The sequence below is a fragment of the Caretta caretta genome, chromosome 9 (genome assembly GCF_965140235.1).
Source record: "Caretta caretta isolate rCarCar2 chromosome 9, rCarCar1.hap1, whole genome shotgun sequence".
NCBI lineage: Eukaryota > Metazoa > Chordata > Testudines > Cheloniidae > Caretta > Caretta caretta.
In genome coordinates, this window is record NC_134214.1 from 102,509,883 (window position 1) to 102,536,599 (window position 26,717).

The window sequence follows — 26,717 nt, forward strand, 5'->3', positions numbered from 1 at the left end:
TGGAGTGCTGGTCAGGGAGCAGAGTCCTTCCCCTGCGTGCTCCGCATGTGGAAATGTTGGGATATGGGGAGCTGAAGCAAAGACCTGCAGAGGAGTTTGAAGTGCTCCTCAGCCCTTCCAGGGAAGCTGAAAGGCTCCACCTGGGACTGTACTAGAGAGTGGGTGTGGGCAGAGGGCTCTGGAGCACGGACGATCCCTCAGACACCTGGAGTGGGAGATGAAACATACCTGGTCTTCACCAGTCCATCAAAAAGCTGAGTGAGCCACAATCTTGGGAAGGCCTCCTCTCAACTTGCCAACAGCACCTCTGGAATTGGAGCAGCTCACTCAGGAGGGTGGAGAATGTGTTAGCCTGCTCCAGGAGGCCAACTGTTCCTCAGTGAGCGCCTTCCAGAGTGCATTCAATGAGCAGGTAGCCTGAGAAGGAGTCTGGCACACTGGTACCATTGGTCTCTGGGCTGTGGTTTTGGCACGGCTGCCCTTAGCCCTGTGGGGGCTGGTTGAAGGCCCTGAGATGGCCATTGGCTGGGCGAGAGAACACTGCTCAGCTCCGCAGTGCAAAGGCTGGATGTGTTGCCTGCCCCAGCAAAGACACTTCTGAATTTTGTAACCTCACTTGCAATTGCAGCTCTCAGCTGTTCTGCACTCCTGTCACTAATGCTCACCTGGCTCTGTCTTCTTCCTCTCTTCTCTCTGTCTCTTACTCCCCTCTCTGGCTCTCTGCCCCTTCCTGCGGTCTATGAAATCAGGACTTCCCTGGGTTAAGTGACGATTATTATGGAGCAAAGAACCTGAGTAAGTCTCATTTAAATGCACATCGTTCGCTCTCCATGTTTGGCACTGTGCCTGGGGGGAGGCTGGGATCCAGGCACTGGGAGTGAGTGCTGCTCTTGATGTACAGCACTACGCGCTCTGAAGGCTTTGCTCTTGGTTCTGAGGCTGTGGGTTCCAGTCCCCATCAGTGGAGGTGGAGGGGGCTGGGCTCTGGGGGGAGGGAGAACTGCCCCTTGTGCCTGCTCACGTGGAGAGTTAGAATTCCCTAATCCTGCCCTGACTGTGCCCCGTCCCTCCAGTTTGCAGGGTGAGCTGCTCTGTTTCCTCTTGTTAGACTGATGGTCACAGCTGGAGCTTGGATCCGGCTGACTCCCTGGTTTAATGCCAGCCCAGATGAGTTAGTGTCAAGCCTGCCCTGGAGACTGCTGCTGGCATGCAATCAGGGACAAGTGACCTGGCCTGCAGGCACTTCACAAAGCAGGTAGCTGCGTCTTTAAGTGCTACCTGCCTGCTCTCCGTGCCAGGTGCTTGCACATGTACCCTGAGCTGTGGAACTGCTCCTCTTCCTGACTCACTGACTCCCTTTGGGGAGACAATCTTCGCAGCTTCCAGTTAGAGGCCAGCTTTATGCAAGCAGTCCTATGGCTGCCCACACCTTAGGGACCAGCGCAGCCCCATGCACCTGGGAGCATGCAGCCAGGGGGAGGTGCAGGCCAAGTGAGTGACCCAGCTTCTGCGGAGGGGCCGCAGCATTGGAAATGGCCTAAACAAGCAAGGCCCCGAACTCTGTTCCGTCTTGTCAGTGTCTTGTCTCTGTGAGTCTCTCTCCTCCCTCCCACCCCCTGGCTGGTTGGCCCTTGTCAGACTTGCACTTTGCTTTAGGGTTTGTGCTAGTGTATCCATGTGCTACGGCAGCTTCCCTCCTCCACTCCCCCTCCCTGCATGACACCTGGCCCAATGGGGACTCTCAAACTGAAACTTGACTGGACAGCTGGCAGGGCTCTGCCCCATGCACCACCCCTCTCTGTGTGGGTTTATGCTGTATCCTCAAGGGGGGCCAGTTCCCTGCTCTTGGAGATGATGCAGGATGAGGCCTAGTGCATTACCTGGGGAGGCCATTACTACTGCCAGGGCAGAGCTGTTCACGCTGAGTTGCTTTCCGTTCCTGTGCACTCTGCCTGGGGAAAGGGAACCCAGTTAGCTGTGAGCTCGTGCCTACTGGCTGCGGAGAAAGCCCTGCCTCCGGCATTCACATCTTCTCCCTTTCACGCTCGTGAAAGTGCCCCAGACATAGTTAACTGGATTTCCCTGTTGAAGCTACTGACTGAAGGACCCTGAAATGAACCTCCTACAGTGATGCCCTACATCTGGAAATGCCAGTTCTAATGCAGGAGTAAGGGATGGGGGCTGAATCTGTGAGAGGAGTCTCGCTGGGTCCACAGGCTGCCATCGGCTGTGGGGGCCCCAAGGCTGTGCTCGCCCATGCCCTCTACCTGTGTCCTGTGGCCACTAGCATTCGGTGACTGTCTGTCTCCTACCCCATGTGCCCTTCGTGAGTTCCTGGCTGCAGGTGTTCTGAATTGGCGTCTTTTTCTTGTTGGTTTGCAGAGGGCGTGACATCAAACACCAGTGACAGCGAGAGCAGTTCCAGTAAGTGTCTTTCTCTCCTGCTGTCTCTCACCTCTGTGTCTCTGTGTGTGTGTGTGTGTGTGTGTGTGTTCTAAGCATTTTCACTCCTCTGTTGTCCCCATGATGTTTCCTGTTCGGAGGCCGATGCTTCCTTTGGCCACTCGAACTGAAGGTCCTAGAGATGTTGTGACCAGCTCCCTCGAGGGGTTGGGAGCTTTTTACCAGGGCCGGTTAGCAGTATCCCTAGTGTCAGCGATGGGATGCAGGGACATGGGTGCCATGAGGTGTTAAGGTTCACTTTTGGACCTGTCCCAGCAGAGGATTCTGCCCCCAAGCACTCTGGCTTTGGGGTGCCCCGTGGCTCCTGTGTCCTGACTTCCAGCCCCTGGGATAACACCCCATAGGTCTTGGAAAGCTTGTGCTCAGAGAGGAAGATCTCTACCAGCTGCTAGCGCTCTGCAGCCCATCTACAGCACAAGCCCTGCAGGGGGACTAACAGCTTCTGCTGCAGCCATAACGCGCATTCTGCCCGAGGCGTCTCTCTCCTCCTGTGACAAAGCTGCAGCTGCACATCTGACGCTTCCAGCTAGGAACTGCTGCTGCCCCACCATGTCCCCAGTTTGCCCTGCCGGGATGCTCTGAACCGAACATGCTGGTGGTGGTGGTCAGGCAGCTCAGAAGGGCCGAGCACAGAGCCGAAGCAGTGTGTGTAATGAGGGCAGTGTCCCCAGCACCTTTCCTCCCCCAAGGCTTCAAACAGCCAGCACCCAGCAGGAAGGGAATTTGGTGCCAGGGATCCAGGGTCTCTGGAGTGTCCCCACAGAGCAGATGGTCTCCCCGCACACGGAGAGGAATGGGTTCCATACAGCTAGCCAGAAAGGATGAATGGCTGAGTTGGTCCTGCTTGGCTCTGAGCCCAGAAAGTGGCTATTCCAGGTGTCGTTCAGCCCGGTAACCCAGAGAGCAGTCAGGCTGTGGAATAGGATCCTCAAAGCAGATAGCGGCCAGGTTGCCCCTCTGGGCTGGAGGGAGTCATGGGAAGGGGAGGACTCTTGGTCTTTAGGCTGGGTCACAGCCTGCAGAAAGAGTGCCCTCTGGTGTTTGCACAAGTATTCCAGACAAACAGCCATGAAGCAAATGTGTGACCAAGTCATGGGCCAGCTGGGCTTAGAGTGCAGCCCCACCTGCTAGCCACAGACTAGCCTTTGGGTTGGCTGCAGGAGCAGTGTGATGGGAATGGCTCTCGCTCACGTACTGTTGGGTCTTCCTGGGACAGTCGGAATGGAACACCGCCCTGAGACAGTCCTGGTCAGGAGCAGCACTCCAGGCTGGGACTCTCCTGTGAACTTTGCTGTCTGGTGGGGCGGGCAACCCAGAGGCCTTTGGGGCACTTCTGTGTGTGGTGGCTCCTGGCTGGTTATTGCCTTCATGCTGCTTTCTGGTGGCAAAGGGTTGAGGCAGGAGAGGCCCCTGCAAACACTTACCTGCTTCTCCCTGGCTCTATTCCAGAAGGACAAGAGGACACTATCCTGTCATATGAACCAGTGACACGGCAAGAAAGTAAGTATGGGATGAGGTCTGGAGTGTGCGGTGGTCTTGAGTCCCAGCTCTACAGCGTGTGGTGGTGTTGAGAAGTGTCTACACACAGCTAGCGGACACTGCTCATGACATGCCTCTTTGGTAAATGGCAAACGCTTGAAACGCTGGCTCTGAAACCGCCATTGCTAAAAATGTAACGCCCTCTGCCCTGCGCCAGCCCAGCCCTCTCTGCTCTGCCGTTCCAGAGCCTTGGGTCCTCCTTGGACCAAGTGCCCGCCTTCACCACAGGCCACCCACACACTCTGTCTGATCCATGCCCCAGCCATGCTGCCCCTCATGACTGCGTCGGGTTGAGTGCCTGGGGCCGGAGGCTGGGAGGGCCCATTTCTTTTTAAAACACCTAGCACGTTGTTGGTGCTTCATCTGTACCAACTTGAGGCAGCTGTTCACCCGTGAGCGGCAGTTCGCTGGTCCCCCAGCCAGAGATTAGCATGTCATAATCTCCAGACACGAGGGGCATAAGTGCCAGCAGCATGCCTGTGGAGAAGAGGTGCATTCCTCCCCTGCAGCTTGCGGGCCACTGTTCACCACGATCCCGGCTGGGGTCAGCCTCCCGCACTTGTCTGAGCAGCTGTGGTGGAAGGGCTTGGGAAGAGGGGTGTGTTGAGGCAACAATTCGGGTGCTCTAACGGAGGAGCGAACGTGGAAGTGCACGTGGAGGCACATAGGAGAAGAGGTAATAAGCACTATTGTGTTCTGCACCATTTGCCTCTTTGTGCGTGTTGCTGATGCACTCTGTGGGCTGAGCCCAAAGACAAGTCCCTGGAAGCTGTTTCCGTGTGCATGAGAAAGGTGTCCTTGTTCTAGAATGAGAAGGGTTCTGTCCTTGGGTAGACTTGGAGCTTTGCTGAGCTTAGTCCCCACTGCAGGAAAAGGGCCTTCAGTATTTCCACAGACCACAAGCGTGAGTGCTGTGTGAATGGCCGTGGTGTATTGACCACAAGTATTCTGGAGCCACATGGCCCACTCCAGGCTTCAGCGAGTGTGGGAGCAGCTACTAGGATCAGAGACTTGGCCTCAGGGTCGTGGCTTTTCTTGTTTCCAGTTCACTATGCGAGGCCAGTGATCATCCTGGGGCCAATGAAAGACCGAGTCAACGATGACCTCATCTCCGAGTTTCCACACAAGTTTGGCTCCTGTGTGCCACGTAAGTGTTGGTGTTTGTGTGTGTCTCTGGGGTGGTGAGTTAGTGATCCAGTGCAGCTCTGGGCAGCCGCTGTTTCTCCTGCCTGCTGCATCTGAGCCATGTGGTGGCGAAGAGAGGCAAGGTAGGGTTGCTGTCGGTGCGGGCTGAGCTTTGGAGGAGGGAAGGTGCCTGGTTGCGGTGGGCTCTGTCTCATGAAGCCCCCCTCTCTTTCAGACACTACCAGGCCTCGGCGTGAAAATGAGGTGGATGGGCAGGACTATCACTTTGTTGTATCCCGAGAACAGATGGAGAAAGATATTCAGGACAACAAGTTCATAGAGGCTGGGCAGTTCAATGACAATCTCTATGGGACCAGTATCCAGTCGGTGCGGGCAGTTGCAGAGAGAGTGAGTGTAAATGTGGAGGCAGTGACACTGCTCCAGGGAAGCCCACAGCTCACCCAAATGATTTCTGACCTTCTCGCGCCTGCATCCATTGTCTATGTAACTGTATGTGCAGCAAGAGCCAATTGGACAGGGATTCCTGCCAAGCCGTGTGGCCTTGTTCCAGAACCCCAGACTGCCCAGTGCTCTGCCGCTAAACCCACCCACCCTCCCCAGGCAGGAGTCCTGCAGAACTCAGGCCTCCTAAGCCACCGGGCTACCAAGGCCACCATTAGCAGCACCAGTGCCTGCTTTATCTTCACAAGCACTGGTGCAAGGGTTCTTCGCAGTGGGTAGAACAACAGAAATGCTCTGTGCTCAGAGCATGACAGAGCCCATTGCTGGTTTGTAAACAATGTCCTGAATGTTGAAAAGAAGCCCCCGTCCCTTCTCCTGGGTGCTGCCACCTGCCCAAGTTGGGGGCCCACGCTGGGGTTTGGCATGTTCCATCCCTCGTCCTCCTGCTCCAGGCTGCTTTCAGAGAGGGAAAGCCAGAGGTAGGTGTGACTGAATGACGCTGGTCCCCTCTTGTGCCCTGCCAGGGGAAGCACTGCATCCTGGACGTGTCTGGCAACGCCATCAAGAGGTTGCAACAAGCACAACTTTACTCTATTGCCATTTTCATCAAGCCAAAATCCATTGAAGCTCTCATGTAAGTGCATATTTGCCACCTACCCCTTGGGTCTGCTAGCTGCAGGGACCAGGAGCCTGCACTCCTGTTGCTTCTAATTCAGAAAAGGGGTGGGGGAAAGGCTGCTACTGTCACAGGCATAGAATCACAGAAATGTCAGGCTGGAAGGTACCACAAGAGGTCATCTAGTCCAGCCCCCTGCACTGAGGCAGGACCAGAGATACTTAAGAGCATCCTTGACAGGTGTTTGTCCAACCTGTTGTTAAAAATCTCCAATGAAGGGATTCCATGACTTTCCGTGGGATCCTATTCCAGAATTTAACTATCCTCTGAATTAGAAAGTTTTCTCAGTGGAGAGAGGTAAATAGCGGTGTCCCCCAGTCCTGGGACCAGTCCTATTCAACGTGTTCATAAATGATCTGGAAAAAGGGGTAAACAGTGAGGTGGCAAAGTTTGCAGACAATACAAAATTACTCAAAATAGTTAAGTTCAAAGCTGACTGCGAAGAGTTACAAAGGGATCTCACAGAACGGAGTGACTAGGCAACAAAATGGCAGATGAAATTTAGTGTAGATAAACGTGAAGTAATGCACATTGGAAAACATAATCCCAATTATACATACACAATGATGGGGTCTAAACTAGCAGTTACCACTCAAGAAAGAGATCGTGGAGTCATTGTGGATGGTTCTCTGAAAACATCTGTTCAATGTGCAGCAGCAATCAAAAAAGCGAACAGAATGTTAGGAACCAATAGGAAGGGGATAGATAATAAAACAAAAATGTCATATTGCCTCTATATAAATCCATGGTACGCCCACATCTTGAATACTGCATGTAGATCTCTGCGCCCCATCTCAAAAAAGATATATTAGATGTGGAAAAGGTGCAGAGAAGGGCAACAAAAATGATGAGGGGTATGGAACAGCTTCCATATGAGGAGAGATTAAAAGCCTGGGGCTGTGCAGTTCAGAAATGAGATGGCTCAGAGGGGTGTGATGGAGGTCTATACAGTCATGACTGGTGTGGAGACAGTGAATCAGGAAGGGTCATTTTCTCCTCCTCATAACACATGAACAAGGGGTCATCAATGGATTCAATAGGCAACAGTTTACAACAAACATAAGGAAGTACTTCACTCAAAGCACAGTCAGCCTGTGGAACTCCTTGCCAGGGGATGTGAAGGCCAAAACTATAACTTGTATAATTCAATAAAAGTATAATTCACAAAAGAATTGGATAAATTCATGGAGGATAGCTCAATCAATGGCTATTAGCCCAAGATGGTCAAGGATGCAATCCCATGCTCTGGGTGTCCCTAGTCTCTGACTTCCAGAAGTTGGGACTGGATGATGGGATGGACCACTCAATAAATTGCCCTGTTCTGTTCATTCCCTCTGAAGTATCTGGCACCAGCTACTCTCAGAAGACAGGATACTGGGCTAGATGGACCATTGGTCTGACTAAGTACAGCCATCTTTATGTTTGTACATTCTGAAAGTTTTTCTGAAATTTTCCTTGCTGCAGTTTAAGACCATCGCTACTTAACCGATGGACATGGAGAACAATTGATCTCCATCCTCTTTGTAATATCCCTTCGCATATTGTTACCAGGATCTCCATTAGTCATCTTTCCTTAAGACTAAACAAGCCCAGTTTGTTCAACCTTTCTTCACAGATCAGGTTTTCTAGCCCTTTTATCATTTTGTTGCTCTACTCTGGACACTCTCTAATTTGTCCACATTTTTTTAGGTATTGTGCCCAAAACTGGGCAGAGTACTCCAGTTAAGGTCTCACAGAGCCATGTAATCCAGGCCAGTTACTTACCATGTCTTTCTTATGACCTTAGCTTTTTTCACAACCACATCACATTGACTTGTGTTCAATTAGTGATCCAGCCCCCAGATCCTTTTCAGCAGTGACACCACCTGCCCCGTTATAACCATATACTGTCCGTTTGGTTTTCCCTTCCGGAGTGTAATACCTTACACTTTTCTTTACTGAATTTTTCTTGTTGATTTCAGACTAGTTCTCCAATTTGCAATGGTCCTTTTGAATTCTAATCCTGTCCTTCAAAGTGCTTGCAGCCCCTCCATGCTTGGTGTCATCTGCAGATTTTTATGAGCATATTTTACTCTCCATTATCCAAGTCATTCATGAAAATATTGAATAGTACCAGACCCAGGGCTGACCCTTGCAGGACTCCACTGCATATGTCCCTCCCAGTTCGACAGTGAACCATTGAATGCGGTGTTTTCAACCAGTTGTACACCTATCTTATATTTAATTTCATTTATACCACATTTCCCTAGTTTGCTTTTGAGAGTGTCATCTGAGAGAGTGTGCCAAGTGTCTTACTAAAATCAGGATATATCACTTGTACTGCTTTCCCCTATCCACTAGGCCAGGTACCCCATCAAAGGAAATTAGGTTGGTTTAGCATGATTTGTTCTTGATAATATAACCCCATAATTGTCTAGGTGCTTACAAATCGATTTGTTATAGTATATACCCCGGTATCGAAGATAAGGTGATTGACTACTCTATACTTCCCTGGGTCCTCTTTGTTCCCCCGTTTAAAGACAGGTACTATGTTTGCCCTTCTTCGATCGTCTGGGATCTCACAAGTCCGTCATGAGTTCTAGAAGATAATTGCAAATGGTTCCAAGTTCGCTTTAGCTGGTTCCTAAAGTACCCTTGGGTGAATTTCATCAGGCCCTGCTGACTTGAATACAGCTAGCTTATCTAAATATTCTTTAACCTGATCTTTTCCTATTTTGTTTTGTTCCTTCTCCATTGTTTTTAATATTAATTGTGTTAATTATCTGGTTGTAGTTTACCTTTTTAGTGAAGACTGAATCAAAATAGGCAATTAATACCTTGGCTTTCTTCACATCCTTTGTTAGCTCTCTTTACCCATTAAGTAGAGAACTTACACTTTCCTTCACCTTTCTTTGCACCTAATGTATTTAAAGAACCTCTTCTTTCTGCCTTTTATGTCCCTTGCTAGGTGTAACTCATTTTGTGCTTTAGCCTTTCTGATTTTGTCGCTACAGGTTTGTGCTATTCTTTTGTACTCTTCATCCGTGTTTCCAGTTTTTGTAGGATTCCTCTTTTCAGGTCATTAGAGAGCTCCTGATGGAGTCATCATGACCTTCTCCTATTTTTTCTGTCTTTCCTTCCCATTGGGATAGCCTGCTGTTGTGCCTTAAATACTGTCTCCTTGACAAGCTGCCAGCTCTCCTCAACTCCTTTGTCCCTTTAGATTTTTTTTCCCATGGGACCTTATCTACCAGTTGTCTGAGTTTGTCCTTTGTGCTTATTCTGCTGCTCTCACTCCTTCCTTTCCTTGAAATCATGAAATCTGTCCTTCAACTAATGTCCTGTGGGTGCTCTGCTTCAGGGGCGCCTGTGCCTTGCATCAGAGATTTTTGCTAGCAATGCCCCCACACCCTTGTGCCCTGTGCGGAAAGTATAAAGGGTTGCGTGGACGAACAGCCCTCAGTCTGACCATGTCTACTGGGTGCATGTTCTCTTTAATGGTGAATTTAGCAGTTAGTTAGTATATAGATAGTTCTTTGGTAGTGTTTTATAGTTCTTAGAACAGTTGTTCCCTTTTATCAATTTTTTAAAAGTATTTTATAGATATAAAATCTTTGCCTATTTTTGCTTATTTTGCTCAGAGATGCCGGGCTCCCTGGGATTTAAAAGGCGCTTCTCTCACTGCAAGGCTGTCCTGACCAGTGACGGGCGTTCTTAACGCCTCTGCTGTTTGGGAGACGCTCAGTGACCGCAGCAGAAGTATTAGAAACAAGTGTTATCTATAAAAATAGATCATAATGTGCATTGTAGAACCTACACTTACGGCACTAGCTGCTTTTCTCTCTTACAGAGCAATGGTCCCTCAAAGTTCTTCTAGTGTTTTACACTCAGGCTTGGCTAGGGTTTTAAATAAGTCACACTGTCAGCTTGCCTCCTTGATGAAAGATCCCAGGTGCCAGTCTGCACCTCCAGACAGAACAATCCACTGCCCTTATTTCTAAGCAGGACACCCCCTGCTGACAGTCTTTTCTCTGTACACTCCTTTCTGGTAGATTGTGAAATCTCTTCATCAGCATCTGGCTCCGTGTGCAAATAGGCCTAAATTGGCAGACACAACGCACAATGGCGAGATAAGGAGATAAGCATCTGTTACCCCATGCCTGAAAGGAACCTGTCCGAAACATGTCACCTCCTGGTTACCTGTCTCTTAAAAACATAATTTTCAGTATAGACACACAAATCCTTAAATATGATCCATCCATCCATTTCACAGTGATTGATGACCAGTGGGCTATTGGCTCTCTACAGAGACCTCAGACACCATCCTTTTGCGAATTATATCCAACCCATGGAATCTCTCTAAAACTGTGACTCCTCTGTGCCCTCTGCTAGTTTGCACTACAAGGTTCTGGGGTCACATGGACTGCAGCAGAAGGCTAGGGATTGCCTGGGCTTCCAGGCATACCTCTGTTTTTTGGGTGAAGATGTTGGTGCTGGAAGGAATTGCTGGAGCTGGAGTTGTATTGCATAGGGCAGCAAGAGAGCATGTGAAGTTAGATACGTTACCCAGTCTCTTGCAACAGAACTCTGTAGCGGCTGCACAGGGCCTAGCTCACCGATGCATGGAGGGTTCCCGGCACTGGTGGTGGCAGTAGCTTTTGGCTTGTTGTTTTAAGTAAAAAGAAACACATTCAGACTGTTCTCATCCATGCCTGGCAGGGAGATGAACCGAAGACAGACGTATGAACAAGCCAACAAGGTCTTTGACAAAGCCATGAAACTGGAGCAGGAGTTTGGAGAGTATTTTACAGGTAAGAGTCCTGGATGGCCAGGAATGACCCCATCAGCCCCACCTTGCTGTCAGGGTCACGGGAAATTGTCCTGCCCCTCCGAAAACAAAAGAAGCAAGAAATGGATACGAGTCTGTGAATGTGGCTTCATGAAGGGGTCCTTCAGCTATCCGGAGGTAATGGCAAACCTGCCCTGGAGACGCAGAGGGAGGCAGCCATACAGGATTCTCTGAAATGCTGAAGGCAGCAAGGAGAAAGGGGGCCACTAAACAAGCAAGACTTAACGAATGCTGCTGAAGGGCTGCATAGGACCATGGATTTCAGCACATGAGGGCAGGGAGCACTAGAGAGAGAAGGACCATTTAAAAGAGTTGAAGGATGGAATTAGGACTTGATGGGTGAAGACTGAACTGCTTTTTACAGTCTGTCTTCAAGAAAAGCATGGCAGCTTGGCTGCTCAGGAAGAGAAGGAGCATTTGCTGAAGGGCCAGTAAGGGAGTACTTGGCAACTTGTGCCTCCACAGATCAGCTGCCCAGCGCAGCAGGTGTTCTCGCGCGTGAAGGAAAATAGTGGACATGCTGTACCACACAATTATTTCTGGAAAATAATGGGCAGCTTTGGAGGCACCAAGGTTGAAGGGGAGCAAACGTGTTACCAGCTTGACAGGAAAGGAGTGATCCCACCAGTTGCCATTTTGTATGCCTGACTGCTACCCTAGGAACTTTCTCAGCCAAAACACCTGGCAGAGGAGGAGTTCAGGGTAGAATGGGCCAGTTACTGGGAGGTTAAAACCCTCCCCAGAATATTATCCTTTCACAAAGGCGAGCAGGAGAAGCCCAAGGAATTCCCAGTGCTTTTGGGGTTGCTTTTTGATACGCTCATGCCAACAGCTGGGGGAAATGTAGGCAAGGCACACTGTGTCTTTATTTGCTACCAACAGACAGTTTCATGCAGAAAATAAGTTCAGATTGGCTCATTGAGCTGAAAACTTGGGTAAAACCCATAAACAGGGTGCCGATAACTGGGAGCATCTCAAGGAGAGAGAGGTGCCTCTTTGGGAGCAGCAGAGGTTGGAGTTAGGCAGACCTTATTTAGGGATCATGGAGACAGGGTGAGCAGCACATGGGTGATATTCCAGGAGGCTGGAAACATGGGCAGGAAATAATGGAATGGGATTTTGCTGGGCAGGGGAACCCTGGGGAGCGGGAATGGCAGAGTGAGCCCTGCAGCAATAAGGGAGAGCAGATTAGATTATTTTGAAATGTAAGATGGCTGCAAAAGAGCCACTGTGATTCTGGGCTGCATGTAGAAAGGCCTCGTGTCATGGATCATGGAGGGGGGATAGGCTGCCTGTCTGTGGGGCTCTGGTGTGATGTGGGAGCCAGAAAAATTGACAAATTGTGAGGAGTCTAACAAAAAGCAACAAAATGATCTGGGGGCTGGAGCAAATGAGCTCTGAGGAGAGAAAAAGCCAAATCTGCCTGGTTTCATTAAGCGTTGAGTCCCAACTCAAAACGGCAAAATCAATCACCTACAGTTAAGTGAAGGTAACAACAACAGGGAGGGGTTGTGATCCCCTAGGGTGATATCAGAGAAATAAAATGCGATTGCAAAAGGGAAAACACATGCTGTGAACTTTTGGGCAGTGAGATGTGCTTGGCTGGGGAATCCTCTCCCAGGAAGCCCCAAGAACTTCTCCCCTTGGGAGTTGGAAACTAAACTAGGTCCCTGGACCTGCTGGAAGCTGTGCTGAGTCCCTCTTTATGAAAGTGCCTGCAGCTCCTGCTCAAAGGTGGATGAAGTAATGGACACTGAGCTCCCAAAGGCCCTGTACCTAGTGTGTTTTAATGAAATTGTCTGAAAAGTTGATTCCCAGCCCATTGTTGAGACACTAGTTGGTACTTTGTTCACATGAGAATATGCCAACCTGAGATCAGCATGAGCTCTCCCTAGAATTAATCTGCTTGGAGGTACTCTGTGTCCTTAAATCTCCATGTCCCTGCTTGCCTGCTGTTCACCTAGTGCAAATCCAGAACTATTTACAGGATTCGCTCAGGTCTGCTGGCTGCTGTGCCGCGCCGTCCCCTCCCATCCCTCTGGCTGGTTTGCTCCACTAGCCGGGCAAGGACTTTAGCACAGCCCGTGCAGGTGTGGTGCAGTGCGGCCGGATGTTGACTGACTGGCTTGTTCTTTCCCCTTTTAGCCATTGTACAAGGAGACTCTCTGGAAGAGATATACAACAAAATCAAACAGATCATTGAGGACCAGTCTGGGCACTACATCTGGGTCCCATCCTCTGAGAAACTCTGAAGACTTCCCCCATCAACTTCCTTGTGAGCAGATGTCTGAAATCCCTCCCTCACCTATGCCCCAAGGGGGGGGGGGACATGAATACTTCTCCCGCCCCCTTTTTTAGATCGTCGCAAGATTGAGTTTTCTAGTCCTGTTTCTTTTTGTTGGGATGAATCAATCTCGCTTACCACGTGACTGTCCCCACCATTCCTGCATGGACCTTCCCGCTGCTCCATTAGAGACAGATGAGATCCCATTCAAGTCGTTTTTTATTATTATTAAAACTTAACCCAAGAAGCGAGATGGGAGGAGGCAGCTGAGGACTTATGTAAAGAACGACTGAAACAATGGATTTTTTGAAAATAAGCTAGGACTGGAGCTTCCGGGGACATTTCTCCAAGCATGTGTCACTGCCTTGTAGCTCTGAACAGTACAACAGAAAGCATTTTATTTATCTGTATATGTAATTTATATATAATACATAAAGATATTATATATATATTATATATATGTGGACTAGAAAACCTGAGGGACCTCCTAAAATGGTACTATATTATTGCAAGGATCTTTTGAATTATTGTATCCCAGTCACTGGGCACGGGAAGTCCCACTCTGGTCAAGAAGAGATTGAAACGGTACTGGATGCTTCGGATGCTTCTCACATCTGGTCAGGTTTCTGAGAACCAAAGCCCAGATCTTTGGGGTAGATCAGAGGAACTGGGATGCTGTGTGCGTGTAGAGGGGCCAAGGGTCCAGAATAACCTGTAGCCGCTGATCTGAGTGAAACGAAGACCCAGGCTGAGCAGGAGGTTGCAGAGCGAGAGAGAACGGATAAGACGTTATTAAATTGCACATTGTTTTACACACCACCTAATGTGTTTGCATGAGAGGTTTCCTTTTTGTTCTATTTTTTTAAGCAGATGTTAAACCAAAACCATATTGTGGTGTTGTGTCAGCTTTTTTATTCGAATTTTCTCACGTTAATAATGACCTGTGGGTATAAAATCCATTTTTTTAACTTATTTTTTAAGATGGTTACCTTGTAAATAGAATCCAGACCCAGGGTGTCATAGTTAGGAAATAATCTACAGACCATATGGAATGAGCAAGCTGGCTGATCTGTGCTGCTGCCGGAACACTTCAATGTGGATGCAGCAAATGCCATCCATCTGGTCTCCCTGGGGCCCTTAGACTGGATTTGAATTGGGTATGTTATATGGTGAGGGAATTCCAGTCTTCCTCATGGAAGCACACTGGAATTCCCCTCTGCTGCTGGAAGAAGACCACAGCTGTCCTGGGATGGAAGCTCACATCTTCCCAAATGAATAATGGAATTTAATACAGAGTTCAGAATTTTAGTAACCATGAAAACTGCCATTTCCCCTGCAAGGGGTGAGGACCTTCGCTGTGGAGCAGCTGTGCATGCAATGCAGCAGTGCCCCTTCCTGAGTCCCTGGGACTCAGAGCTTGGCAGACAGTGCTTGTTCACCTCTTCTGTTTAATATTTCTACTACTGACAAGTGTCTGCATAAAGCCTGTTCTGAAGTTTGGGATCCACTTTCAGAAAGTCTTAGGAGCTTTGCAGTCTGTTGGGTATGGAAATACAGACAGAATTGTACCATCATGCTGTTTTATCAAGAGATCTTGTGACCAGGTGAGTGGTGTAAGACCACAGACAGGTAGTCTTCCTTGGACTGAGAGGCTGCTGCTTTTGAGAAGCTCAGGTGTGTGCATTCGAATATGGCTCCACCTCAGGAAAAGAGCTTCCAAAAGGATTTGTGGATTTTCCAATCTAGATTTTGTTTTTCAAGTATCCCTAATTCTAGTGCAAGAGCCCTCTCCTCTGCAGGGAAAAATGTAAACATTCTCCATGCCACATTCCTGTCTACCAGAGCAACGGAGGTCACCATAAAAATGTGAGCAGGTGTGTCTTCCTCCTTTCCATGTGGTGACAGTTGGATGCTACAGAAGGAAACCAAGGTGTTGCTGACCTAACCTAATAGGATCAGACCACTGCTGTTTCCAGCTAGACAACACCGTACTAATGCTGTCCTCTCCCTGAGGTGATAGATAGCTGTTTGTGTCTGTGTGTTTTGTGCAGTGGCCTCAGTTTTAAATACGAGTGAGGACCGCTGTAAGTTTGTAGAGAGACATTCTGGTAAGTGAGAAGCGATTCCTTCGGTGACGGTTGTCAATCGCTGGAGACCAAACGGGATTTGGCAGCCCTGTGAGCCTAAAGCAATGCTGCAAAGCTCATTGATGGCATGACTGCTGTTAAGAAGTGGCGCTAAAGGAGGGAGGACTGCTGCTCAGCTAGAGTCTCTCAATGGGAGGAGATTCTGGCCATGGACCGATGTCTAGTATTTATAGCTACTGCCTGCTCTATTGGTTCTGCTCTGGATGCCACAAGCCCCATTCTCTGGAGAGGCGGCATAGGTGAAATAGGAGCAAGTACCTAAGATGCTAGTTACAAGGTTCTAGTTCCTTTACTTTCTTCTAAGAGTCTGTCTCCCTCTCTTCTAGTCACATGGAGAAAAAGGCCAGTGTACTCCATGGCATAGGTGAAAGTATCCAATCAGTCATGACACTAGTTGGTTACCAGTGTTTCTTCCAAGGAGACATATATTTTTAATAAACAGAGAGTTGCAATGAACTCTGACTCAGAAACCTTCTTGTAAAAACCTTTTATTGTGTAGTGAATCCCTGCCATTTGGAGGTTGATCCTGGCACCTGAGTTTAGTCTAGCTGGCCTGCAATGAACCAAAGGGTTACGCTCAACATGCCAAAGCCTGAAAATGTTTAGGGTTCCAGGTGGGAGGGGGTGGCCCCTAAAGATCAATCCTGAAAAAGAGCAGTTGTTGGGTTTAGATTAGTGACTATAGCAACAAGAAGGCCCCTCTGCAGCTTTACCAATGCCACTGCAGCATAATGTATTCAGCCAACACAGCTGGACCAAAGCCCCTTGATTGCTTGCAGGCCACAGATTCTCATGCCATGTGGGGGATTAGCTGTACCACTTTTTATCAGTGGAAATTATGTGCCTTTATGAAATCCCTGCTGCATCTGGTCCTGCCTACACTGAAAAGGAGGGGAAGTGGCTTGTTTTTCACTGATAGGAATATGAAGCTGAGGGGGAGGGTCATACTAAAATTTAACTTAGTCAAACATGCTATTTGTACAATATTGACGGGCAGAAGTTATAGTGACACAGTTACATTGAAGTAAAATGTTGGGGATGGAGTTGTCTTTACTAAATGTAGTTAAAACCTATTTTTGAAATTCCCAGCGTGCTCATTCCGTGCGTGAATGGGTTATCTGCTCTCATGGGGAGAGGCTACTATTTTAATGGTGCATCAATTTACAATCCCGGTCGCAGGCCCAGCCTCAGAATCCAAAAAAAAAAAAAAAAAATCTGCTCCCACATCAAAGGGCTGGAAATTAGGGTTTCAAAGTAAAACTTGTTTTAAAAAAAACATTGACCTAATTTAATGGTTGGTTTAACTTGTTAAATTGAAACTTATAAAAAGTTAGAGAGAGCTAATTTCCAGGTCATGTAGATGAGCTGAACTTTCCCCATTCTACTAGCTCATAAGCCATTTTTTAAAGAAGCGGCTTCTTGTACGGTTATTTCTAATACAGTGTAATTGAATAATTGAGTTTTGATTTAGTTGGAGTGATTGAAAGCTCTTGCCTGGCAGTTTTCCTTTCAGAAGCTGGAGATGCAGGAATAAAGTGGCTTTTGAAGAACTGGTAGCAGAAAGCACGAGGTAGTTTACTGACGAGTCTCAGGTTATTGTCCATATACTTAATTTTTTGTTTAGTTAGCATATTAGTGATTGTCAGACTGAAAAGATCAATAGTCCCTCTAGTCTGGTCTCTGACAGTGGTGTGTATACCTGATCCTTCAGGCGTAAAAGCCTCAGGAAAGACAAGTAACAAAATAGCATGACATGGTAGAGGTTCCTTCCTCAGTCAGGCTGTTAGTGGTTGGCTCATGTCCTGAAGCATGGGTAGTCACATAGCTTACAAACATATCCAAGCCTGCTGTAAATGCAGATACCATACAAGTGTTGAAGTCTTTCTTGAATTGTACTGAATGCTCCGTCCTAATAATACCGCGTGGCAGCAAGCTCCATAGCTTAATTACTCTATGGTGTAAAGGTCTTCCCATCCGAACACAACATGAACAGAAGGGTAACGGTCCTGCTTCAAGTCCTACAAGAGCTCGCTTGGTGGCTAGACCCAGTAAATAAATGGAAAGGTGGTTCCTTTCTCTGCCCCCACCCCAACTGACACTTATCACAGATGCTTCAGGGCCAGGTTGGGGTACCCACCTCAACCAGCTGCAGCTACAAGAAATTGTCTCAGAACAAGTAACAGCTACACATGAATGTCTGGAGTTGAGAGCCATCAGCCCAGCCTGGCTAGCATTTCCACCTGTTCTGCAAAACTCCACAATGCAAATTCTGATTGACATGGCTGCACTTCACCATGTAACCAAACAAAGAGGCACTCAACCATTCCCTCTTTGTCAGGAAGCCATCAAGCTCTGGAAGCAGTGTCACCAACACAGGTTAACCCTGCAGGCTCTACATGTACCAGGGGTCAGCAGTGACTGAGCAGATTTCTCAAGCAGACATGCAGTGACCATTCACAACTGGTTACTGAACGGCTCCGTCAGGCAGCTAAGGTCTATCATGGAAGAGCAGAGGTGGGGGGAATTGTCCTTTTAAACTTCTGCTCAAGCAGAAGCATGAGCCTAGTCTTGTTGCCAGATAATTTTCTCCTTCGATGGTTTCAAGGATACATATATCCCTTCCTACCAATTGCCCAGATCTCTAAAATAGTATACAAGATCAGGCACGACAAAACTAAAGTCATCCTGATAGTCCCTTACTGGCCGAGATAGCTTTGGCCATCAGCCCTGCTTCAGGTTGCCACATGGACAGCTATCTCCCAGCCAATCTAGATGTAATATCCCAGAACTAAGGTCAACTCCTGTACCTAGACCCGCAGTCACTGCATCTGACTGCTTTGATGCTGGCTGACTGACCACAACTAAAAGAGAGACATTCAGAAAATTCTCATCCAAAGCAGGAAGTCCATCCGCCAAGAAGATTTACCTCTCCAAATGGAACAGATTTTTCCACATGGGTGGTCCAAAAGAACATGGACCTAGAACAGGAATATACACCGACAATCCTTGATTATGTGCTGCTACTAAAACAGGATGGATTGGCATTTAACACTCTCAAGGTCAACCTAGCAGCAATATCAGTGTGCCACATGTTGGTACAGTCACGAAACTGTCTCTCATCAAACAGTATTGAAATGCCTTAAGGTCCTCCCTCATTCTTGCCCTCAGGTTAGACAGGTTATGTCCTTCTATAGGGACACAGTAGTGGTCAGGACACATCCCAAGGTCATCCCTGAGATGGTCTGACTTTCACCTGAACCAGTCGCTCACCGTGTCAGTCTTCATGATGCATTCTTGATACCGTGAAGAAGCTGCAGAATCTGGATGTCAGCAGGGCTTTGCTATAATACCTGGATTGGAAGCCTTTCTTGCTTTCTCCCTCCCTCTTTGTGGCTATTTCCAGTCACGCAGTCTTTTCACAGAGAATCTCCAACTTGATCTCACAGCGTATGTCCATCTGCTATTAGCTGACTGATGAGCCTGTCCCGCCAAACATCAAGGTGCTCTCCAGCAGGGCAGAGGATGTCGACCACTTGCTTCAGGAACAGTCCAACCTCTCAGGTCGGTAAAGCTGCAGCTTGGAGTAACTCACTGAATTTTGTTGAACATTGCCTTTGACATGGCTACCTGGGCAAATGCCTATTTGGCAGGGCAATACTCCAATAGTTGTTTGACTGATATGGCTAGAACTCCACTCTCTCACCATCAGGGAGGAATATTTGCCAGTCTCCAACAGTGAATTCCACACCTTCTTAGTGTATGCGCAACGTGCCTCAGGTGGCATGTGACTAGTATTCATCACCGAATTTGGTCTGCTGGTTGGATCATTAGCTTCCCTGGCCTGAGCCAGGTACTGACAGGGAGCACGACATGAACACTGATCCATGCTCCCCAGCTCCACACTGACACATACTCAAAGGGATGGTTCCTTATTCTAAGGTAACTGTGATTCTTCAAGATGTCAGTGCATATCCAAAAACTCACCCTCCATCGTCATTTTTCCAAGTTCACAACTACTACAGGCTTTGAACTGCAAGGGAACTGATGAGGGGTCAGTCACTCTGCCCTTTCTGCCTTCATAGGGAGCATGAGACAGCATAGGGCACAGGTGCAGCCCCCCCAACAACGACTGCTATTCAAAGAAATACAGGTCTCACATACAAGAGGTGGATCCATACTGACTACAACATATCATGGAATCACAGTTACTTTAGGGTAAGTAATTCTTCTGTCTAAGTCTACTACGTAAATTCAATTCTGACTAACTAGCGTTGAAACAAAGCCTCTCACTGCTGACCTAAGCCATACTGAAAAGCATCTAGTGCAATGTATATAATGTAAGTCGGTTTCTGTGAATGCTGCAATGGCATCAGCTTGTGTCAGTCTTCAGGAAATGAGCTCAGCTGTAGAACACCTCAGGAGGAGGCTTAGATAAGGGTTGGCTTCCAGCGGCTGGGTGGAGATGGGGTGTCACGCTGCAGACTGGTCATTAATCAGGCCTCCAAAACCATTAGCTTGACTTTAGGCCATGATTTTTAAAACTAAATGTTGGGTTTTTATTTGCCCTCTGGTTGTTGAGCCTTTAAGCTTCACATTTCTAAGCTTCTCTATACCGCCAGGAGGGCTTGGCATTTATGTTGTTTTAAATGAAAGCCGTTCCTGGAGTCATGTGAATACCTGCTTCTGCCCAGATTGTTGTAGAGAAAAGTGTGAAACCAGAAGGCAAATAATCCAATGTTTGGCTTAAATGATTTTTTTTTTTGTGGGAGGGGGAGGAGTGAGGGAAGAAGAATGCTTGAGTGGGAACAGGCACCCTGTTATGTCAGGCCTACAGAAATAATACTTTAACTATACAGAGTAATGTTGCAGCCTTCCTTTTACGTTCAGAAGCATCTCTGACCATGAGCCAGGGCTCTGCTAATAAAGCCCTTTCATACAGCACTTAACAATTGCAGGGGTGGATGCAGTGTAGCCTGGACTTGGCCATTTTCCTTGTGGTCTGCCAATTGTGCACTGGTGTGGGAGTTAAGCACCAGCTGCTGATCTTGTGCACGTCCAGCTGAACGAAGTCCTCCGCCAGTGTTGCACTGTGACGCTGATTCTCGGCTTTCCTTCCGAATAGCAGCAAAGCTGACCCCTTCAGTAAAGCCGGAGTGATCTTTTCTAAGTGGCAGTAGCAATACTATAGTGAAGTGCTCTAAAATCCACACGTTTTCTCAGATTACCTTGAAATAATCACTGTCCCTCATGGTCATTTGGGGTAGAGCGAGTGGTCCAAATCTTGAGACGACTTGACTGCCAGTGCCTCTCTCCTAGCTCAGCATGAGGTGCAGCAGTGTGCTGCGACTACCCTCTGCCCTTCTCAACCCAGTGGTCCCTAACGTAACGAAGAGCAGTTGCAGTACATGCAGATGAATGAGGCTACAACTCTGTGGGCCACCCCCCATGACATGCCCACTTACTTGATAGTTTCTCATGCCTGCTTACTAGAGGGCCGCCCTGGCTGAAATATATTGACACTGTAGGTTCTCCCGAAGGTTCTCTCCTTCCCCACTCGGCTGTCTCTTAGAAGGTGATCACAACTCAAGCTGCTTTAAGTGAGCATGTAACCAATGTTTTCGGTTCTGTGTGTGACCACCTCCGACATTCTATTTGCTTTTCTGAAATGGCGGCTGTACACCAGTTTTACTGAGCGATACTGCTGCCTGTTAAACAGAGGCTGCACCACGCTGTTTAGGTAAGGCTGTATTAGTCCTATTAAATTTTAGCTGGTGGGGTGGTGTCTACTCAGCCAATCCATTCGGCTGTGGGTAGAGTATCCAGCCTGTGTACTGCTTTTGGGGAGGTTAAGGGTGAACGGTGACTAACTCAGTATGTTATATTTAGCAGCTTATAAACAGCAGTGCTAGCCAGAGCTTTAGCATTTTGTGTGTGACAGTGTGAGCGAACCACCTATTCTCTTTATTATAACAAAGTGATTGATAGTTGCAATCCTGGCCAGCAGTTCTAAATGCCTGACCATACTGAAATGGACTGAAAACTAAACAACCCAGTAAATATTTATGTAGGAAGACAGCTGTGGCAGCCACAAGATGCACATGGTGCTGGAACCCTTTTATTGGTCACATTGCTACTTCCAACCTTTAAACATTTAAACTAGCCTGGCTCTACAACAGCAGCCCCATCTCATTAAGTTACAACTCAGCTTCTTACTGTTACATAGCTCTATAGCATGAATACAAGTCCCTGACGGGAAACAGTTACATCTCGCCCATAAAAGCTTCCTTAAAAGTACATAGCTTTAAAATGGCCAACGGGAGCAGGGCCTGGCTGCTGGTCCCAGCAATCGCTGAACGGCAAGCAGCCTCTGCTATCCAGCTGAATGTTTACGGGGGTGCCATCCTCCTGGCTTGCTGCACCTAGTGGTGGTCTTCATTTGGAAGGAACCCTTTTGCTCTGTCCAACTTATCCAACACCTCACTGTAAAGACCAGTCATCTGGGGAATAGAATCACAACAGTCCTCTGAGCGGATAAAGAAAAGCAAAGTGCTGCCATTCAATTAGAGGGGAAGGGGTCAGAGCTTGTCCCTATGACCTGAACTACATACTGGTGTATATACAGTTGGTTTTTTAACCAATGTAACTATAACTGTTTAGAAATCAGTACAGCCCACCCCTCATTTATACAGTGGAAAGGTGCTTATAGTAGTATAACTTTCAACTAGGGCTGTCAAGTGATTAAAAAAAAAAATTGTGCTGTTAAACAATAACAGAATACCATTTATTTAAATATTTTGGATGTTTTCTACATTTTTAAGTATACTGATCTCAATTACAACACAGAATACAAAATGTGCACTGCTCACTTTATTTTTGATTACAAATATTTGCACTGTAAAAAAAATAGTATTTTTGAATTCCCCCATTACAAGTACTATAATGCAGTCTCTCTATCATGAAAGTTGAACTTACAAATGTAGAATTATGTACAAAAAATAACTGCATTCAAAAACAAAACAGTATAAAACTTCAGATCCTACAAGTCCATTCAGTCCTACTTCTTGTTCAACCAATTGCTCAGATAAAAAAATATGTTTACATTTGCAGGAGATAATGCTCCCACTTCTTGTTTACAGTGTCACCTGAAAGTGAGAACAGGTGTTCGCATGGCACTGTTGTAGCAGGCATCGCAAAATATTTACATGCCAGAGGCACAAAAGATTCAGATGTCCCTTCATGAGGACATGCATCCATACTGATGTCGGGTTCTGCTCGATAACGACTCAAAGCAGTGCAGATCAAGGCATATAAAAGGCTGAGTCAGATGCCACCAGCAGAAGGTTGATTTTTGGTGTTTCAGGTTAACGTCGGAGGGTTGCTCTTTTAAGACATCTGAAAGCATGTGCTCCACACTTCGTCCCTCTCAGATTTTGGAAGGCACTTCAGAGTCTTAAACCTTGGGTCACGTGCTGTATCAATCCTTAGAAATCTCACAATAGTGCCATCTTTGCATTTTGTCAAATCTACAGTGAAAGTGTTCTTAAAATGAACATGTGCTGGGTCATCATCTGAGACTGCTATAACGTGAAATATATGGCAGAATGCAGGTAAAACGGAGCAGGAGGCATACAATTCTCCCCCAAGGAGTTCAGTCACAAATTTAATTAACACTTTTTTAATGAGCGTCATCAGCATGGAAGCATGTCCTCTGGAATGGTGGCTGAAGCATGAAGGGGCATACAAACGTTTAGCATATCTGGAATATAAATTCCTTGCAATGCTGGCTACAAAAATGCCATGCGAACAATTGTTCTCACTTTCAGGTGACATTGTAAATAAGTGGGCAGCATTATTGCCTGCAAATGTAAACAAATTTGTTTGTCTTAGCGGTTGGCTGAACAAGAAGTAGGACTGAGTGGACCCGGGGGCTCTATAAAGTTCTACACTGTTTTGGTTTTGAGTAGTTATGTAACAAAAAAAATCTACATTTGTAAGTTGCACTTTCACGATAACGAGATTGCACTACAGTACTTGTATGAGGTGAATTAAAAAATACTGTTTTTTATCATTTTTACATTGCAAATATTTGTAATCAAAAATAACAATATAAAGTGAGCACCGTACACTTTGTGTAGTAATTGCAGTCAGTATATTTGAAAATGTAGAAAAACATCCAAAAATATTTAATAAATATCAATTGGGATTCTACTGGGATTCGCATTTAACAGCGCGATTAAAACTGCAATTAATTGTGATTTTTTTAATCAATTAATTTTGTTGAGTTAATCACCTGATTTAACTGCGATTAATCGACAGCCCTATTTACAACTGCAGCCACACTAGGGACTGTATCTGTTTCAAAAAGTGATACAATTAAATGGGCACAAAAAGTACTGACCAGCCCACAACCAATCAGTGTTAAACTGGAGCCAGTGTAGGATAATGCATGTGTAAGATAATGCATGATGACTGCACACATTATCCAGTCTATAAATTCCTGCAGTAGGGATGGGCAGCCCTAAGGACAATGGACCCAAAAGTAACAGAGCAGCAGAAAGAAACTTGCTTGGTAAAGGGCTAAGAAAAGCTATACAGCTTTCTACAGAGGGCTGCTCACTGAAGTGTCCTGCCCTGCAGAGCCATGCCTGGTCTACATCCAGAAGTAGCACTGATTTCACTAAAGGTGGGATGCTGCCGCAAGTTAGTTACATCACTTAGTGCCAGGCTTATGGCAGTTCAGTTTAGCTTAAACCTGGCTTAGAGCAACAATGTAAGCGTCTACACACACAGTCACCCTGGTTTGATTAAACCAGCGCACCATCCCACTGTTAGAGATACTGGTGCTACATGTGGGTATAGAAAATCCTTTTGTTTTCTTTTTAGTTAGTTACAGCACCTGCCTTTTTGCAGAATGTCCTCTCCATCTGTCTACTTCCATTTTTAGTTGTACTGCTTCTAATGTTTCATTGCTTGTAGCTGCATGAGTGTGATGGGTTAGATTACCGTTTCCCAGTACTGTGATAAGAGGCTCAGTTAAATGATCAGCAATCTTATTAAAAAAGATTGGTAACTGCTTGGGGATGCAGTGAATGGGGAAGAGAGCAGAAAAGACCATTGTGATCATCCAATCTGAGCTCCTGTACAACACCTGTCAGAGAACTTTACCCAAGTTTTTCTCCCCTACCTCTCACGTTCAAACATTTATTCTTTTCCCTAACAGTTTCTGCCCTGATCCTAAGACTCCTATGGCCCCTCATACTGAATGCAACGCCCCACCATGGCAGCACACAAGCTTTGCCTCAGTGAGGGTCACTCTGGGAGCTTGTCCAAAGCTGTGTCTAAAATGGAGCAGAGGGCAGCTGGCCTCATCATGGATAGAGGAGTGCAACCTGCAGCAATAACTAGTGTCTCCATCTTTATCTGAGCAGCCAGCCACACTGCATGCTGGGATCTGAACTTTTCATGCCTCCCACATGTCTGTGAAATATGTCCCACTGTAGAATGCTGTGGCAGCATATAGTGCGCGGGCTGCAATATGGCCACCCAGCACAAGGAGAAGCCAGCATAGAGCCAAAGGTTTGCTCACAGCTGAGCTGAAAAAAAACCTCCACTCAGCTGCTTGCACAAGCTCACTAGTATCAGGACTAAAAATTCCTCTTTCTGCCTGTGGGCCGCATCCATTGTGTCCTCTCTTCCCCTTGGGTTTAGACAGTTGAAGCTGCAGCTCTGGAACACAATTCCAGGCTTAGCCCCACAATAGCTCGTGTTGCTTAAGCATCTAGTGACTTCTTCTACCTTGTCCATTTCCCTTTGGAGCAGTTCCTTCTATGCTTTTCGCCCCCCTGCCTTCTGCTCACACTCACCTGGCTTTCGTAGCTGCTCTTCAGGGATCTCAGGTGATTCAGAAAGCGCATACCCAGCCCACACCAGTGCTCAGCCTCCTTGTATTTACCAACACTGTACTGAAATATTCCTGTATTCCAGGCTCTGGTCATCAGCCAAAGGGTCTCCACCTCTGGGTAATCATCCTAAAGTAGCCAGCAAGGCAAAGCAACAATGCAAAGATTAGGCTTCTCACTCTTAAAGATGCCTGGTCTAGGGTGCATTAGAGTTTATTACTAGAATAAAGAAAAGGAGTACTTGTGGCACCTTAGAGACTAACCAATTTATTTGAGCATGAGCTTTCGTGAGCTACAGCTCACTTCATCGGATGCATACCGTGGAAACTGCAGCAGACATTATATACACACAGAGAATATGAAACAATACCTCCTCCCACCCCACTGTCCTGCTGGTAATAGCTTATCTAAAGTGATCATCAAGTTGGGCCATTTCCAGCACAAATCCAGGTTTTCTCACCCTCCACCCCCCCACACACAAACTCACTCTCCTGCTGGTAATAGCCCATCCAAAGTGACAACTCTCTACACAATGTGAAATGGCCCAACTTGATGATCACTTTAGATAAGCTATTACCAGCAGGACAGTGGGGTGGGAGGAGAGGTATTGTTTCATGATCTCTGTGTGTATATAAAGTCTGCTGCAGTTTCCACGGTATGCATCCGATGAAGTGAGCTGTAGCTCACGAAAGCTCATGCTCAAATAAATTGGTTAGTCTCTAAGGTGCTACAAGTACTCCTTTTCTTTTTGCGAATACAGACTAACACGGCTGTTACTCTGAAACCTGTCATATTACTAGAATAGAGAAACAGAAGGAAGTTCTTCACCCTGGGCATGCAAAAGCCAGAATTCCCTATTGTCTTTCCTATAATTCACCACTCACCTGCACCACTTCCGAACTGCTTACTGCCAACGTGGGCGAGGAATGTGGCATGCTTGTCTATTCTTAGGACAGAACGTGCAATCCTGTGGTACTGGGGATGACCCATGGTGGCTGCACGTGGCCGGAGAACTTGCATTTGAAAGTGGCGCATGCACTCTTGTGATCTATTTGCAGAGTGGCTGAAATCGCAGCAGTAACATTTTCAACATGCACTGAATGAGGGGAACTGATTGTTATGCAGACCTGGAATGACCTGCAGTAGTTCCAGAATTTCAGGATGTCGAAGATCACATCCCTGGAATCGTGTGCCAAGCTAGTCCCTGTCTTGCAGCACAGGACTACACCAGGATGAGAGCTGCCCTTAGTGACAATCTCCATATGGAAGCTTGAAAACCCAGATCGCTACCAGT

General features: G+C 47.1%; 2 protein-coding genes across 18 annotated transcripts in view; one reads left to right on the top strand and one right to left on the bottom strand.

Moving 5' to 3' along the window:
- DLG3 (discs large MAGUK scaffold protein 3) overlaps positions 1 to 15,980 on the top strand; it is a 177,862-nt gene extending 161,882 nt beyond the window's left edge. For 10 of the 14 annotated variants that reach the window (XM_048865169.2, XM_048865172.2, XM_048865170.2 and 7 more), the window contains 7 exons: positions 2,383 to 2,424; positions 3,913 to 3,963; positions 5,048 to 5,149; positions 5,363 to 5,535; positions 6,114 to 6,223; positions 10,964 to 11,055; positions 13,239 to 15,980. In XM_048865169.2, coding sequence (XP_048721126.1) covers positions 2,383 to 2,424; positions 3,913 to 3,963; positions 5,048 to 5,149; positions 5,363 to 5,535; positions 6,114 to 6,223; positions 10,964 to 11,055; positions 13,239 to 13,345 — 677 coding nt within the window. In that variant the 3' untranslated portion in view covers positions 13,346 to 15,980. Of the gene's footprint in view, positions 1 to 749; positions 796 to 2,382; positions 2,425 to 3,912; positions 3,964 to 5,047; positions 5,150 to 5,362; positions 5,536 to 6,113; positions 6,224 to 10,963; positions 11,056 to 13,238 lie in introns of all 14 variants that reach the window. The other 4 variants (XM_075132614.1, XM_048865177.2, XM_048865173.2 and 1 more) reach the window with 3 other exon arrangements.
- A 5,632-nt stretch (positions 15,981 to 21,612) lies between these two features.
- The window catches only part of TEX11 (testis expressed 11), a 138,601-nt gene continuing 133,496 nt past the window's right edge, over positions 21,613 to 26,717 (bottom strand). For all 4 annotated transcript variants that reach the window (XM_075132610.1, XM_075132611.1, XM_048865185.2 and 1 more), the window contains 2 exons: positions 25,388 to 25,552; positions 21,613 to 22,021 (listed from right to left, as the gene is read on the bottom strand). In XM_075132610.1, coding sequence (XP_074988711.1) covers positions 21,944 to 22,021; positions 25,388 to 25,552 — 243 coding nt within the window. In that variant the 3' untranslated portion in view covers positions 21,613 to 21,943. The remainder of the gene's footprint in view (positions 22,022 to 25,387; positions 25,553 to 26,717) is intronic.